Source organism: Armigeres subalbatus, chromosome 1 (genome assembly GCF_024139115.2).
Source record: "Armigeres subalbatus isolate Guangzhou_Male chromosome 1, GZ_Asu_2, whole genome shotgun sequence".
Lineage (NCBI taxonomy): Eukaryota > Metazoa > Arthropoda > Insecta > Diptera > Culicidae > Armigeres > Armigeres subalbatus.
In genome coordinates, this window is record NC_085139.1 from 143,295,022 (window position 1) to 143,310,115 (window position 15,094).

At 28.4% G+C, this 15,094-nt stretch overlaps 1 protein-coding gene across 2 annotated transcripts in view; it reads left to right on the forward strand.

The window, feature by feature from the left end:
* The window catches only part of LOC134205206 (BCL2/adenovirus E1B 19 kDa protein-interacting protein 3), a 28,884-nt gene extending 17,144 nt beyond the window's left edge, over positions 1-11,740 (forward strand). Inside the window, exons 2-6 of one of the 2 annotated variants that reach the window (XM_062680248.1) lie at positions 6,306-6,577; positions 8,492-8,614; positions 9,327-9,406; positions 9,467-9,628; positions 9,693-11,740. In XM_062680248.1, the coding sequence (XP_062536232.1) occupies positions 6,306-6,577; positions 8,492-8,614; positions 9,327-9,406; positions 9,467-9,628; positions 9,693-9,744 (689 nt within the window). In that variant the 3' untranslated portion in view covers positions 9,745-11,740. The remainder of the gene's footprint in view (positions 1-6,305; positions 6,578-8,491; positions 8,615-9,326; positions 9,407-9,466; positions 9,629-9,692) is intronic. The other variant, XM_062680247.1, reaches the window with a different exon arrangement.
* Positions 11,741-15,094: the final 3,354 nt, after the last annotated feature.

Here is a 15,094-nt window from a genome sequence, read left to right on the forward strand (position 1 = left end):
TCTAAAAATTAAAATAAAAATCTAAAAATCTAAAATCTAAAAATCCAAAAATCTAAAAATCTAAAAATCTAAAAAAATCTCAAAATTCAAAAATTAAAATCTAAAAATCTAAAAATCAAAAAATTAAAAATCTAAAATCTAAAATCTAAAAATTCAAAATCTAAAAATTCAAAAATCTAAAAATCTAAAAATCCAAAAATTAAAATCTAAAATCTAAAATTAAAAAATCGAAAAATCAAAGAATCTAAAAATCTAAAAATCTAAAAATCTAAAAATCTAAAAATCTAAAAATCTAAAAATTTAAGAATTCAAAAATCCAAAAATCCAAAAATCTAAAAATCTAAAAATCTAAAAATCTAAAAATCTAAAAATCTAAAAATCTAAAAATCCAAAAATCTAAAAATCTAAAAATCTAAAAATCTAAAAATCTAAAAATCAAAGAATTTAAAAATCTAAAAATCTAATAATCTAAAAATCTAAAAATCTAAAAATCTAAAAATCTAAAAATTTAAGAATTCAAAAATCCAAAAATCCAAAAATCTAAAAATCTAATAATCTAAAAATCTAAAAATCTAAAAATCTAAAAATCTAAAAATCTAAAAATCTTAAAATTTAATAATCTAAAAATCTAGAAATCTAGAAATCTAAAAATCTAAAAATCTAAAAATCTAAAAATCTAAAAATCTAAAAATCTAAAAATCTAAAGATTCAAAAATCTAAAAAATTAAAAATCTAAAAATTTTATCTAATAATCTAAGAATCCAAAAATCAACATTTCTAAAAATCTAAAAATCTGAAAATCCAAAAATTTAAAAATCCAAAAGTTTAAAAATCTAAAAATTAAAAATTTAAGAATTCAAAAATCCAAAAATCCAAAATCTAAAAATCTAAAAATCTAAAAATCTAAAAATCTTAAAAATTCAAAATCTAAAAATCTAAAGATCCAAAAATCTAAAAATCTAAAAATTCTAAAAATCTAAAATCTAAAAAATCTAAAATCTTAAAATCTAAAAATTCTAAAATCTAAAAATTCTAAAAATCTAAAAATTCAAAAATCTAAAAATCTAAAATCTAAAAATCTAAAAATCTAAAATCTAAAAATTCCAAAAATCTAGAAATCTAAAATTCAAAAATCAAAGAATTTAAAAATCTAAGAATCTAATAATCTAAAAATCTAAAAATTCTAAAAATCTAAAATTTAAGAATTCAAAATCTAAAAATCCAAAAATCTAAAATCTAAAAATCTAAAAATCTAAAAAATCTAAAAATTCAAAAATCTAAAATCTAAAAATCTAAAATCTAAAATCTAAAAATCTAAAAATCTAAAAATTCAAAATCTAAAAATCTAAAAATCTAAAAATCTAAAAATCTAAAAATCTAAAAATCTAAAAATCTAAAAATCTAAAAATCTAAAAATCTAAAAATCTAAAAATCTAAAAATCTAAAAATCTAAAAATCTAAAAATCTAAAAATCTAAAAATCTAAAGATCAAAGAATTTAAAAATCTAAAAATCTAATAATCTAAAAATCTAAAAATTTAGAAATCTAAAAATTTAAGAATTCAAAAATCCAAAAATCCAAAAATCTAAAAATCTAAAAATCTAAAAATCTTAAAATCTAAAAATCTAAAAATCCAAAAATCTAAAAATCAAAAAATCAAAAAATCAAAAAATTCAAAAATTTAAAAACCTAAAAATCTAAAAATCTAAAAATTAAAAATCTAAAAATCTAAAAATCAAAAAATCAAAAAATCAAAAAATCAAAAAATTAAAAAATCTAAAAATCTAAAAATCTAAAAATCTAAAAATCTAAAAATCTAAAAATCTAAAAATCTAAAAATCTAAAAATCTAAAAATCTAAAATCTAAAATCAAAGAATTTAAAAATCTAAAAATTCAATAATCTAAAAATCTAAAATCTAAAATCTAAAAATCTAAAAGTTCAAAAATCTAAGAATCTAAAAATCTAAAAATCTAAAATCAAGAGATCCAAAAATATTAAATCTTAAATTCTAAAAACCTAAAAATCTGAAAATTTAAAAATCTAAAATCTAAAAATGTTAAAATCTAAAATTCCAAAAATCAAAAAATCTAGAAATTTAAAAATCTGAAGATCTAAAATTGTTAAAATCTAAAGATCTAAAAAAATCTCAAAATCTAAAAATTTTAAATTGTTAAAATCTAAATGTTTAAAAATGTTAAAATCTAAAAATCTGAAAATCTAAAAATCTGAAAATCTAAAAATCTAAAAATTCAAATATCTAAAAATCTAAAAATGTAAAATCAAAAAATCTAAAAAATCTAAAAATCTAAAAATCTAAAATCTAAAATTAAAAATCTAAAAAATTCAAAAATTTAAAATCTAAAATCTAAAAATCTAAAAATCTAAAAATCTAAAATTCTAAAAATCTAAAATTCAAAATCTAAAAAATTCAAAAATCTAAAAATCTAAAATCTAAAATCTAAAAATCTAAAATCAAAATCAAAAATCTAAAATTCAAAAAATCTAAAAATCGAAAAATTTAAAAATCTAAAAATCTAAAATCTAAAAATTCAAAAATCTAAAAATCTTAAGATCTAAAAATCAAAAACAAAAATCAAAAAATCTAAAAATCTAAAATCTAAAATCTAAAAATCTAAAGTAATAAAAATCTAAAAATCTAAAGATCTAAAAATCCAAAATCTAAAAATCTGAAAATCTAAAAAATCTAAAAATCTAAAATCTAAAAATCTAAAATCTAAAAATCCAAAATCTAAAATCTAAAATCTAAAAATCTAAAATCAAAGAATTTAAAAATCTAAAAATCTAATAATCTAAAAATCTAAAAATCTAAAATTCAAAAATCTAAAAATTTAAGAATCTAAAATCTAAAAATTCAAAATCTAAAAATCTAAAAATCTAAAAATCTAAAAATCTAAAAATTCTAAAAATCTAAAAATCTAAAATCTAAAAATCTAAAATCTAAAAAATCAAAATCTAAAAATATAAAATCTAAAAATCTTAAAATCTAAAAATCTAAAAATCTAAAAATCTAAAAATTCAAAAATCTAAAAATCTAAAAATCTAAAAATTAGAAAATCTAAAAATCTAAAAATCAAATCTAAAATTTAAAAATCTATAAATCTAAAAAAAAACTAAAAATTCAAAAACCTAAAAATCTAAAAATCTAAAAATCCAAAAATCTAAAAATCTAAAAACCTAGAAATCTAAAAATCTAAAAATCTAAAAATCTACAAATCTAAAAATCTAAAAATCTGAAAATCTAAAAATCTTAAAATTTAAAAATCTAAAAATCTAAAAAATTGAAAATCTAAAAATCAAAAATATCTAAAAATCTAAAAATCTAAAAATCTAAAAATCTAAAAATCTAAAAATCTAAAAAATCTAAAATCTAAAATCAAAATCAAAAATCTAAAAATCTAAAAATCTAAAAATCTAAAAATCTAAAAATCTAAAAATCTAAAATTCAAAATCTAAAAATCTAAAAATCTAAAATCTAAAAAATCTAAAATCTAAAATTCAAAATCTAAAAATCTAAAAATCTAAAAATCTAAAAAATCTAAAAATCTAAAATCTAAAAATCTAAAAATCTAAAAATCTAAAAATCTAAAATCTAAAAATTCAAAATCTAAAATCAAAAAATCTAAAAATCTAAAAATCTAAAAATCTAAAAATCTAAAAATCTAAAAAATCTTAAAATCTAAAATCTAAAAATCTAAAAATCTAAAATCTTAAAATCTAAAATCTTAAAATCTTAAAAATCTAAAAATTCAAAATCTAAAAATCTAAAAATCTAAAATTCAAAATCTTAAAATCTTAAAAATCTTAAAATCTTAAAATCTTAAAATTAAAATCTAAAAATCTTAAAATTCAAAATCTTAAAATCTTAAAATCTTAAAAATCTAAAAATCTTAAAATTCTAAAATCTTAAAATCTTAAAATCTTAAAATCTTAAAATCTAAAATCTTAAAATTCAAAAATCTTAAAATCTTAAAATCTTAAAATCTTAAAATCTTAAAATCTTAAAATTTAAAATCTTAAAATCAAAATCTTAAAATCTAAAATTCAAAATCTTAAAATCTAAAATTCAAAATCTAAAAATCTTAAAATCTTAAAATCTTTAAAATCAAAAATCTTAAAATCTTAAAATCTTAAAATCTTAAAATCTTAAAAATCTTAAAATCTTAAAATCTTAAAATCTTAAAATCTTAAAATTTTAAAATCTTAAAATCTTAAAAGCTTTAAATCTTTAAAATAAATATTTAAATCTTCAAATCTTAAAATCTTAAAATCTTAAAATCTTAAAATCTTAAAATCTTAAAATCTTAAATCTTAAAAATCTTAAAATCTTAAAATCTTAAAATCAAATCTAAAATCTTAAAATCTAAAATCTAAAAATCTAAGAATCTAAAAATCTAATATCTAAAAATCTAGAAATCTAGAAATCTAAAAATCTTAAAATCTTAAAATCAAAATCTAAAATCTAAAAATCTAAAATCTTAAAAATCTAAATTCAAAAATCTAAAAATCTAAAATCTTAAAATCTAAAATCTTAAAATCTTAAAAATCTTAAAATCTAAAAACCTTAAAATCTTAAAACCTAAAATCTTAAAAATCTAAAAACCTAAAAACTTAAAAATCTAAAATCTAAAATCTAAAATCTAAAATCTAAAAATCTAAAAATCTAAAAATCTAAAAATCTAAAATCTAAAAATCTAAAATCTAAAAATAAAATCTAAAAATCTAAAATCTAAAATCAAAAAATCTAAAAATCGAAAAATCCAAAAGCTAAAAATCAAAAAACCTAAAATCTAAAAATCTAAAATCTTAAAATCTAAAAATCTAAAAATCTAAAATCTAAAATCTAAAAATTCAAAATCTAAAAATCTTAAAATCTAAAAATCGAAAAATCTGAAAATCAAAAAATCTAAAATCTAAAAATCTAAAAATCTTAAAATCTAAAATCTAAAAATCTAAAATCTAAAATCTTAAAATCTAAAAATCTAAAATCTAAAATCTAAAAATCTAAAATCTAAAAATCTAAAATCTAAAAATCTTAAAATCTAAAAATCTAAAATCTAAAATCTAAAAATCTAAAAATCTAAAAATCTAAAATCTAGAAATCAAATCTAAAATCTAAAAATCTAAAATCTTAAAATCTTAAAATCTAAAAATCTTAAAATCTAAAATCTGAAAATCTAAAAATCTAAAATCTAAAATCTAAAAATCTAAAATCTTAAAATCTTAAAATCTTAAAATCTTAAAATCTTAAAATCTTAAAATCTTAAAATCTTAAAATCTTAAAATCTTAAAATCTTAAAATCTTAAAATCTTAAAATCCAAAAATCTAAAAATCTAAAATCTTCAATTTATTTGATTTTTTATCTTAGTGTCTTGTCTATTTGCCTGTGATATTTACTTTTGTGGCTAATTTAGGTTGACTTGTTTTAAGGTCGCTGATACTATGTGTTCGCGAAAATGGTCATTATTTGGGTGAAGTATTTTCAGAACAAGTTGGCGCTCCTGTTTGGGCGTACATTGTGTCAGTTGAAAGAAGGTGTTTGTTGTACGTATGGCGCCAAATTTAGTGGCGAAGTCGTTTTTTCTTGATTTGATTTCTTTTGGAAGCGCCTCTTTCCCCGTTGTCATCGACTAATATTTACTTGGCCGCATTCAAATCAAATGACTTGTTTCTTTTACAACGCTAGAAACCTACAGATGTTACTAGAAAACAAGTAATTCGGTTGTAATATCAAAAGGACGTTGTGGGCGGGAGTATGCTGCCTAAAAGGTCCTTTTCTTTACCAACCACTCCTAATTCCAAAAAATGATGTAACTCGTTTGGAATGCAGCTCTAAAATAGACATTGGGGATAGGATCAGATGTGCTGCTCAAATAAATTTTCTCAATCTTCATCGAATCAAAAATGAAGAAATGAAAAGCAATTTGACAAACTGTATTATTGGCGATTTTTTACCGAACCGGCGGCGAGATTAGTGCTTCATCATGCAGTACGCTGTTTCAAATGATTATGTATAGCTATAGCGATACTAAATGTCTGAACAGGCTAAAATGATTTTATGACTGATCATCGAATACATGTTCTGTTTTGAATATTGCCCACTCGCTTATCTTTCATTTCCGCAAATACAATATCTATTTTTTCCGTCTGAAAAGCACGCGCTATGCATATGCGCAGTCAAGTATTTTAACAACTAGATTACACTAGATGAGTCCAACCCGACCCAAAGCTGGGAGAATAATAGCCTGTCTATTAATAACTTCTTCGTATCTTTTCTGTTTCAGAATCATGGATCGAACTTTCATCGAGCACAAACACAGGTCCCAAAAGTCCCGACCGCACAACTCCGTTGCCCTTTACCTCGGTCGAAGAGTATCAAAGACTGCTACGAGAGGCCCAGCGGGAATCCAAGGAATCGAGCCGGGTGACATCGCTCACGAGCTCGCGGCGAGATTCGCCCCGTGGAAGTCCCAAATCTCCGCCGAATAGCCCCAATACCGAACTCGCCACAACCGAGGAGGAGCTCAGGGGTGTATACATAAACTATTTGAATCGGGTAAGCCGGCTGCTGTTTTCTTTAGTATTCTGCACGTGTGGCAACAACGGTGACCTTGAGTTGTGCTTCCTACGAGCGGAATATATTACCATTCCAAACAAAGCTGATTAAAGCTTTCGCGGCGTCAGAACGAATGAATTCGATAGAGAATGTTATGGCGGCAGGAAATATCGATGAGTCATGTTGTTGGTATTTTGGAAATGCGTTGATTGCGTGGAATTGAATAACGGAGATAATCGGGAATTGTTGTGATAAAAAAATAATACTACTTGGTTAAAGAAATTGTGTAATAATATTGGTTCTGTGTCATCTAATGTAATTCTGGGCACATTGGAAATTGGGGTTCAAATCATGATTTGATTTTAATAGTGTCGTCTGAACGTGATGCAATTGACAACGTGGCTGAAACTTTTTGAATTTTTTTTCCAAAAATCTGAGTTGTTAACAAAGTGCTGCAAAAGCAAGCCACGCCATATCGGATATGGCACTCCGGAGCAATTTACGGAACATCGTTTCAGGAAAAAAATTAAATAAAACGATAATACATACAAATGAGTGCAAACATATGTGAATAGAGGAAATGATGGGATCTATGTACTTTTATTATTTCATTTTATGATACACATAATTAAGACATAATTATTCTGGAACTTTTTTTTAGCCCTTGCCGTTCGAATGATGCGACTAGCAGCAGTCTCATTATGCATCTCTCAATTGACAGTATTTGCGTGCGACAGTATACTCGTTCGAGTCGAGATGCGCAATGCCACCCCTGATTCAGAATCTGCTCTTTTTGCTGGCCCCACCAGTCAAATGAAATGGATCGAATTAAGAACGGGATTGCGGGGATGAATCGAATAAAGGAAGGGATTTGGTTAATTACATTCTCGGCAGTTTACAAGTATAGTACTGGCGAAAACAGATGTGAATTGAATCACCCATTTGTTTTCGAATGTTTTGAAGCAACTTATATGATGGCGTAACCAGTTAGCAAAATTCAGATCAGTAGATTAACTCTTAATCTCTGAATAAATGCAACCGAAAGATTTTTTTATGGAACAAAATATTTAAGCTCTTTTAGTGGAATGTCTTCAACTGTCTAAGGCGAGTTTACATGGGAAGTGCTAAGGGAAAAAAATAAAACATGTTTCAACTCTCCTTCAAAATTGAAATCGGGCTTAGAAAATTATTTAGTGCATTTAGTGTGAAGTCTTCATTTGTCATCAGATGAGTTACTACTATCCCATTTAATCCCACCACTTGATTGTAACATTCCAGAGTTGTATTTCTACTTCAACTTTCTGGCTGTTTTCAGAGTCTTGTACTTGACTAGATTGAACTCGAGAATAATGCAAAAATAAAACTTTAGTGGGCTTAACGACCGTGGTTTAGCGGCGTCAGTCGTTTGGGCGCATTTGAGTGCTGTTGAGTGTGGGTACAATTCTCGCCTTAGTAGGAAGAAAACCGTTCGCAAAGCGTTGTTGAGTGTTGTGTAATGTCCTATTCGTAGGCTAATGCTACGTGTTAAGTATTCAGTCTATGCGAATATGATGTTTCCGTTTATCAAATAATATTTGCGCCACATCTATAAAAAAGTAAAATGTGTTTATCTGATCTTCGGCATTCACTTATCGAAATCTCGTTGATAAATTTTGTCGGGCAGTCAGCTGTAAAAATGTCAAGAGTTTCAACACAGATTCGGCAATTCATATTATTTGTGCTAATTCATAACAGTTTTTATTGAAGAAACCGATTATCATTAATCAAACTGTTGAAGCCATTTAAAAATAAATCTTGAATTACTTTAATCCTTCCTATCGCTCATTGTGCTGTGGTATTGATCCGAAACGAGGCTAATGGCGTGAATTGAAATTGATAACGACTTTCTCTCTATCTTACTCCGTTGCACTGCAGGTTGATGTCATTCCAACTGGAGACCTGATAGGCCATGCAATATTTTCGTACTTTCTTCTGAGACTGGAAGCCTACGCAAAGCAGATCGAGGCGCACGAACCACAATTGAATCAAACCGCCCAAGTAATATCAAATAACCGGGATAAGAAAGACATAGTCATGACGCTGATTTGTGGTGGAGAGCTTGTACCTATATATAACGATACGATAACACAATCAGTTGTTTTGTTGTTCGCTGGAACTTTCTGTCCTAGTTCTGGACAATTGCCACACGCGGAAAAATGATACCCACTTGCATATATGGAAAACAGAAGGTCAACGTTCAGTAACGTACTCCGCTATTATTGAAAATGCGATTAATTGTAACGAGTAGCTTGCGCTTCCAGACAGAGTGGTAAACAATGATAAGTGCTCTTAAGAGTATTACTCATGCCTGTTCAGTTGATTTATCATTTTATTTATATTTATGCATCTTTCTTTTATAAGATCCAAGGAATATTTTAAAGTGGGTTTTTTTTCCGGAAATTAATCTTTTTGAATAAGTTTCAGAAATTTATTCTATACATTGTTCTTTTTTTAGCGAAACTGTCTGAAACTAAATGTTGATAATAATAGTACTATTTTATTCAGCGCTCGTAAAACGCAGCTTTTGCACATTGTTTTCCAGCAGTATTTTAATTGGACAATCAAATTTAACATATAGAAACCAATATCAACCACAAATAAACCATGTAAAAAGCGTCTCCAGTGTTCACGCTTTCGCCAACTGATTTGTTCTCGGAAGTATTTCGTAGTTGTGAAATTAAATTTCTAATCTATGCTTTTCTGTTTGCAGGAAGGAGCTCCCGCTTTGGCTCAAAATGATAACGAATGGGTATGGGAGTGGAGCAGTCGGCCGGACCAGCTGCCCCCAAAGTGAGTATAAGACTTCTTTCGATACAAATTCGACTGTACAATCATTCCTTTCCATTTTAGGGACTGGAAATTTGAGCATCCCAAACACGGCGTTCGTCGCATGCAACAAGGATATTCCATGCGTTTGACTCGGGTAGGCAAAAATTCGCTCTTCTCCAGGGAAGTTCTGTATTCGCTCGTACTGACCAATGTATTATCGTTACTCTTGGGTGCCGGACTTGGGTATGTATCAATTTCCGTTGAATGTATAATGCACAGAATAATTAACTCTGGATTTTTCTTGTAGTGCTTGGCTCCATAAACGAGGACTACTATTCACACGTATTTCAATTGAATAATCTGTTGTAGGACGATTGTGTCGACATCACTGGATGATGACTATAATGAGGAAATTTCATTTTTCGATACAATCAACTCCCTCTTGATTACGGAGAAAATTTTGAATTAGAGAGAGAACCGTTTTTTTGGATATTGGTATTGAGCTCACCAAAGCAATCTATTGGGCTTGGAATGAATTTAGGCATTCAGAGGAAGAGTTTATTGTATCATGATCCAATGTCATCGTCATTAGAATTAGTCAAAGTGTCAAAAGCAACAGAATCAGATCAAGCACATGATACCCAATTAATTTGCAAACGCACCAAGTTTCCTTCATGCAAATACATTCTAAAGGAAACTGGAACCTTCCACTTCATTTGACGAAATGCTGTTTGGTAAACACATAGAAAAAAAAGCTGGGAACTCAGGAAAGCAAACGAATCCAGAAGACATTTAAACAGGCTGAGATTGATGTGATGATTTGTAGGCAATCTGAAGGATCAGACTAGTTAGGAAATGTACAGAAAAACTAGCGGAGAGTACATCTATTGGTGTTTCTATATAAATTCCATATCTAAAATTCAAGCTACATTTATTCCCTTCTACTAGTATACAGCATATTATATGAGCTTCATAAATTATCAATTTTGCTTTTTATATTACCGAAAACATGGAAAAATAGTCTTATATTAAAGATAAATTGATTTTTTACATCTAATCGCTTCTTCAGAATTATGACTCTACGTAATTGACAATTTTTCGTATTGATTAATTCCAAATAAAAAGCCAAACTTCATTTTGAAATTATTGCAGTCCATTCTTTGTAAGTCCATATTCCATTTGTCGAAATATCGTAAGGTGTAAAAGAAAATCATTGAAAAGGTAGACAATTATCTCAATGATTTCTTGATTTGAAAAATTTAATAAATAGTCATAGAACAATGTTTTATGAATGTTTGACTAAATTAGGGAACATCCATAAAGTACGTCACGCAAAAATTGGCGATTTTCGACCCCCCCCTCCCCCCTTTTCACACTTTTTGTATTGAACCTCTAAAATTTTTGTATGAGTCGTCACGCTGTTCGGAACCCCCCCTCCCCCCTAGGAGCGTGACGTACTTTGTGGATGGCCCCTTAGATTTCTCTCCGGGAAGATCACTTGGAATATATGATGAATCCAGGCCTACTTTCGAGATTCATTAGCTTTAAGCTAAACATATTATTTTCACTAGTTTATGTGACATTCGTATCATTTGACACATCAGGCGAATAGTTTCTCAAATAAAGCTACTCTGTTTCACAAAACTAGTATTTCTACGGACTGGTTCTAAAAAGGACTACAGTGATTTCTGAACTAAAATTTTCGTTTTGTTCTATATAGTTTTGTTAAATGATTTACAGAAAGAAAGAATTCTATTACACACCAGCTACACAAATTGGATTGAGTAAAGAACAGAGTCTTTGTTTTAATTATCAAGGTGATAAAATCTCTTATGTCCATATGAAAAAAAAGAAATCCAGAGTTGTTTATGGGAATAGAGGAAACAAAAAAAATTATTTGATCTTGGAAAAAACAGCTTCAATTAGTGCACTACACTCGAATTTTCGGAACTCGATATTATTTTGATTCTTCATGCCGCGAACATTTGCTGAATAAATAAATCCTTGATTGTGTTTAACATGAAAGTTTCTGCCTTGAGTACCAATTTTGCATTTTATGAAATCTCTCTGATATCAACCGCTAAAAGATGGTAATTATAAGCAAAATGATTCAAGTTTTTGTGCACTTTATACATATATATGTAAACCCTCTGTGTTATGCTTAATTCGTTATCATGTAGAATAAGAAAATAAACCCAGCTTCTCTGTCATTGGCGTGAAAATGAAGCATGGATATTTCAAAACTATCTAAATATAAAGTTAATTGATATCCATCCATCTCCATAAATTATTACTATTATTATTATTTAGAACATGGTTTTTATACAAACTAAAAAATAAAGAATTTAAATCTAACTCGTGTGTTTATTTTAAGTAATTCCATTATGCCTCTCAATAACAACAAGTAACCTGATCGCGAGTTCTTCGATATTGGCTTCTCCTCGTGTGTTTAAGAACGATCATTAGCTGAAGATCGTCGTTAATAATCACGGAATTGAATTTGAATATAATTTATATTTAGTAATTGACACATTCCAACGTAACGCGACACCGACGCCGACTTTCAGCGAGAAATTAGGTCTGCATTCGAAAATTAGCTTCGGGGACATATGATTAACCACCTGATTACACCTGTAAAATTATCCTCACTAAATTTCCTTTCTGATAGATTATGCATTTTCTGATTTTTCGCTTTGAATATGATAAATATAACGTGCAGCATTTCGTAACGCGACACCATCGCTGAATTGCCATTTCTTTTTTAAAATGCAAGTGCGTTTTCTAGTTCTGTTATACGGTTTGGAATCACGATTTATTCTAAGCATTTATTGTATACATCAACAAAAATGAGCCTGTGAATAAAAATCGCGGGAAAAAACATGAATTATAAGGAAAATTACTGAATTGATATTAACACCGCCGCGTTACGCTGATCGACAAACAGTGTTCTGCAAATGGTTTCGCGTTACGCATCCGTGTTTTTCGTTGATAGAAATAATTGTGAATGATTTTTTTACATTTCCAGTTAAATTCACCAACGTTTTGTATACAAACCATGCGAATCTCAAAACGAATCGATTAGTGAAAAAATATTGCAAATCAAAGTTCATAAATCGTCAGAAGGAAATCTCAACTCATTTATATATAGAAGAAGATTACTGAATTACAAAACACCGCCGCGTTACGCTGATCGACAAACAGTGTTCTGCAAATGGTTTCGCGTTACGCATCCGTGTTTTTCGTTGATAGAATACGTGATTTCAGCTGATTTCGATGCCACATGTTGTATTCGACACAGGATATTGTCACATCATCTATCGTTGAATGTAGTTCGAGTTGGTGGTCACGATCTGGAGTTTCGGTTATTAAGGTTTGAGGGACTAACCGGTTAAAATTTAAAACTGGACCACTTCCATCCATATCCCATATCTAGTTTTTAAAACGTAATGGGTTTTCCTATTTTTATATTAGTCACACCCAAGTATGATCCGGATCGGTTTTTAAGTACGTGGTCAGACGATCGATCCTTCTAGAAGTAAGTTTGTTTTACACTGAAAAGTTCTATATTGCCTTTTTTCTACGTTAACCATTTTGAAAGGTGATGATGGCCCAAGAAACTCAACAATGTTGAAGAGGAATCTTTCTGTCGTTTTCTACTCTACGTTTCTTCTGGAACGTGATCTGTTTTCAACTTTTTATTTTTTTCCGAAAAGATTGGTTTGCGTCTCATGTCTCAACCAATGTTGATCACAAGAGCGTATGCGTCTTGACCTGAGTGCACTATTTATGCATTTTAAATCTTTACGCTCTCATCAACACTACTTAGAAAATAATTACTCAATTTTGAAAATAGTGTGTATGTACAGTGTCTTATTATTGTATATTCATTCAAGTCAAAGTGAAGTTCATGCGGATGCCTGGTATAATGTCTTTATTAACGAGATTTTAAGCTCAAGGCTGCTTCATCTCGATTAACATAACAAGGAAATCAATAAATTTTCAATTTATCCCTCAGCAACCCCCTGTTAACTTTTTTTGATAGGCCCTTATTCTTGGAGTGGTTTGGTGAAGATTTTTGCCTGATGCTATTCATTAGGGTAAGACGGTATAATGCGCCCACCTGGCCAAAACGCCACACTTTGATTTCCAGAAAACTATATCAGTTGATACCTTTTAATATTTGTAAACCCATCATACTATGTGAATGTGGAAGCACTTTTGTATTACATAATGAAAATAATAGCAAAATACAAAAAGTTACAGTTTTGATGTAACTTTCAATAATTGTTTGGTCAACATTCTGGAGCGACGCAAGCATACTGTCCGTCAAACTTTCACTGGAGCACTCAGCTGGGTAACAAAATAAATTTTATCAGTGGTTAATGTGATATAAAATTGCTTCCATCTTCAAAACTGTAACGTTTTTCGAAAATATGTTTCACTGGTCAATACGAACCAGTGTATGCAGGACGATATGCGCTTACCAACTGGACACAAGCGCGGCGAGCTTGCAGCAGTTGCTTCCAAATTATATGGAAACTATTGAAATGTATTTCAAACCTGATTAAATGGACTTATGTTGGTTTTTTAATGTCATGCACATAAGGATTTCTAACCTTTTTATTATGGGATTGGTAAAATACTAATGAAGGGCTATGAAACGTCTTTGGCTAAGGTGGGGCGTATTGCCCAGGCACTTTTTGAAATCCATTTTTTCACGACTTTTCAAAAAAGCTTTATTACGTGTTATCCGTAATATTTTTATACGACTACTCACGGGCAATGCATTTGCGACTTCCTAAACTACCAAATAACACAAAGTTTGGATAAATTGCGTTGAAAAGTAAAAAGTTATGAAGGTATTACCTTAGGGGGGCATATTATACCGTCTTACCCCATATTCTCGACTGCCGGTGACCAACACATTTAAATTATTTCCCCGACATTGACTGTGCACAACTCTTTTAAAGTTCTTAGGCTGAAATATCGACATATGTTCACAGCAGCTTCTTTGAGTGCTATAATAAACAAACAATTTTTCAACTGAGATCAGCAAAAATTTACGGACCGAGAACTCGGCTGTGACGAATGCCTTGCTGGTGAATGCGAACTAAAGGAAAATAACGTAAAATATTGAAAATCATCACTAAAATGCAGATAAACAAAACGAGTTCTATAGGCTCCTCGAAGCTAAAAATATGTTTAAGAATCAAGATAAAATTTGTATTGAAAAACATGATTGCGGCTCCGTAACGCTTCACATCATTTGAGCTTTTCAAATAAACGAACGATTGAAAAAAATATATAATCATACTTGGCATCCACAAACAAGTTTGACGTTCCGTGACATGGTAGAAGGAAACCGTGTTCGAGAGCAAACTGTTCGTCACGTTTACTCATATGAATGCATGGTGATATTGAGCACAAAAAGGGAGGATTTATAAAGCCTCACAATCCTTTCGAATAAAAAAAAAAGAACTCAAGTTTCACGTGGCTTATTAATGGACGACCCCAATGAGTCCTACGCAACACCAAACATTTGTAATTTCCCACCACTTCGTAACATTTATGTATTCTGTACATTTTTTTTTCGAAAAAAAAATTTTCTTCCAAAAATTTTGTCTTTAGGGGGGGGGGGTGTTTATACCCAAAACCACCCCTGTGGCTACGCCACTGCCGCCATACAAGACTTTTCAGAATTTCGCCTCT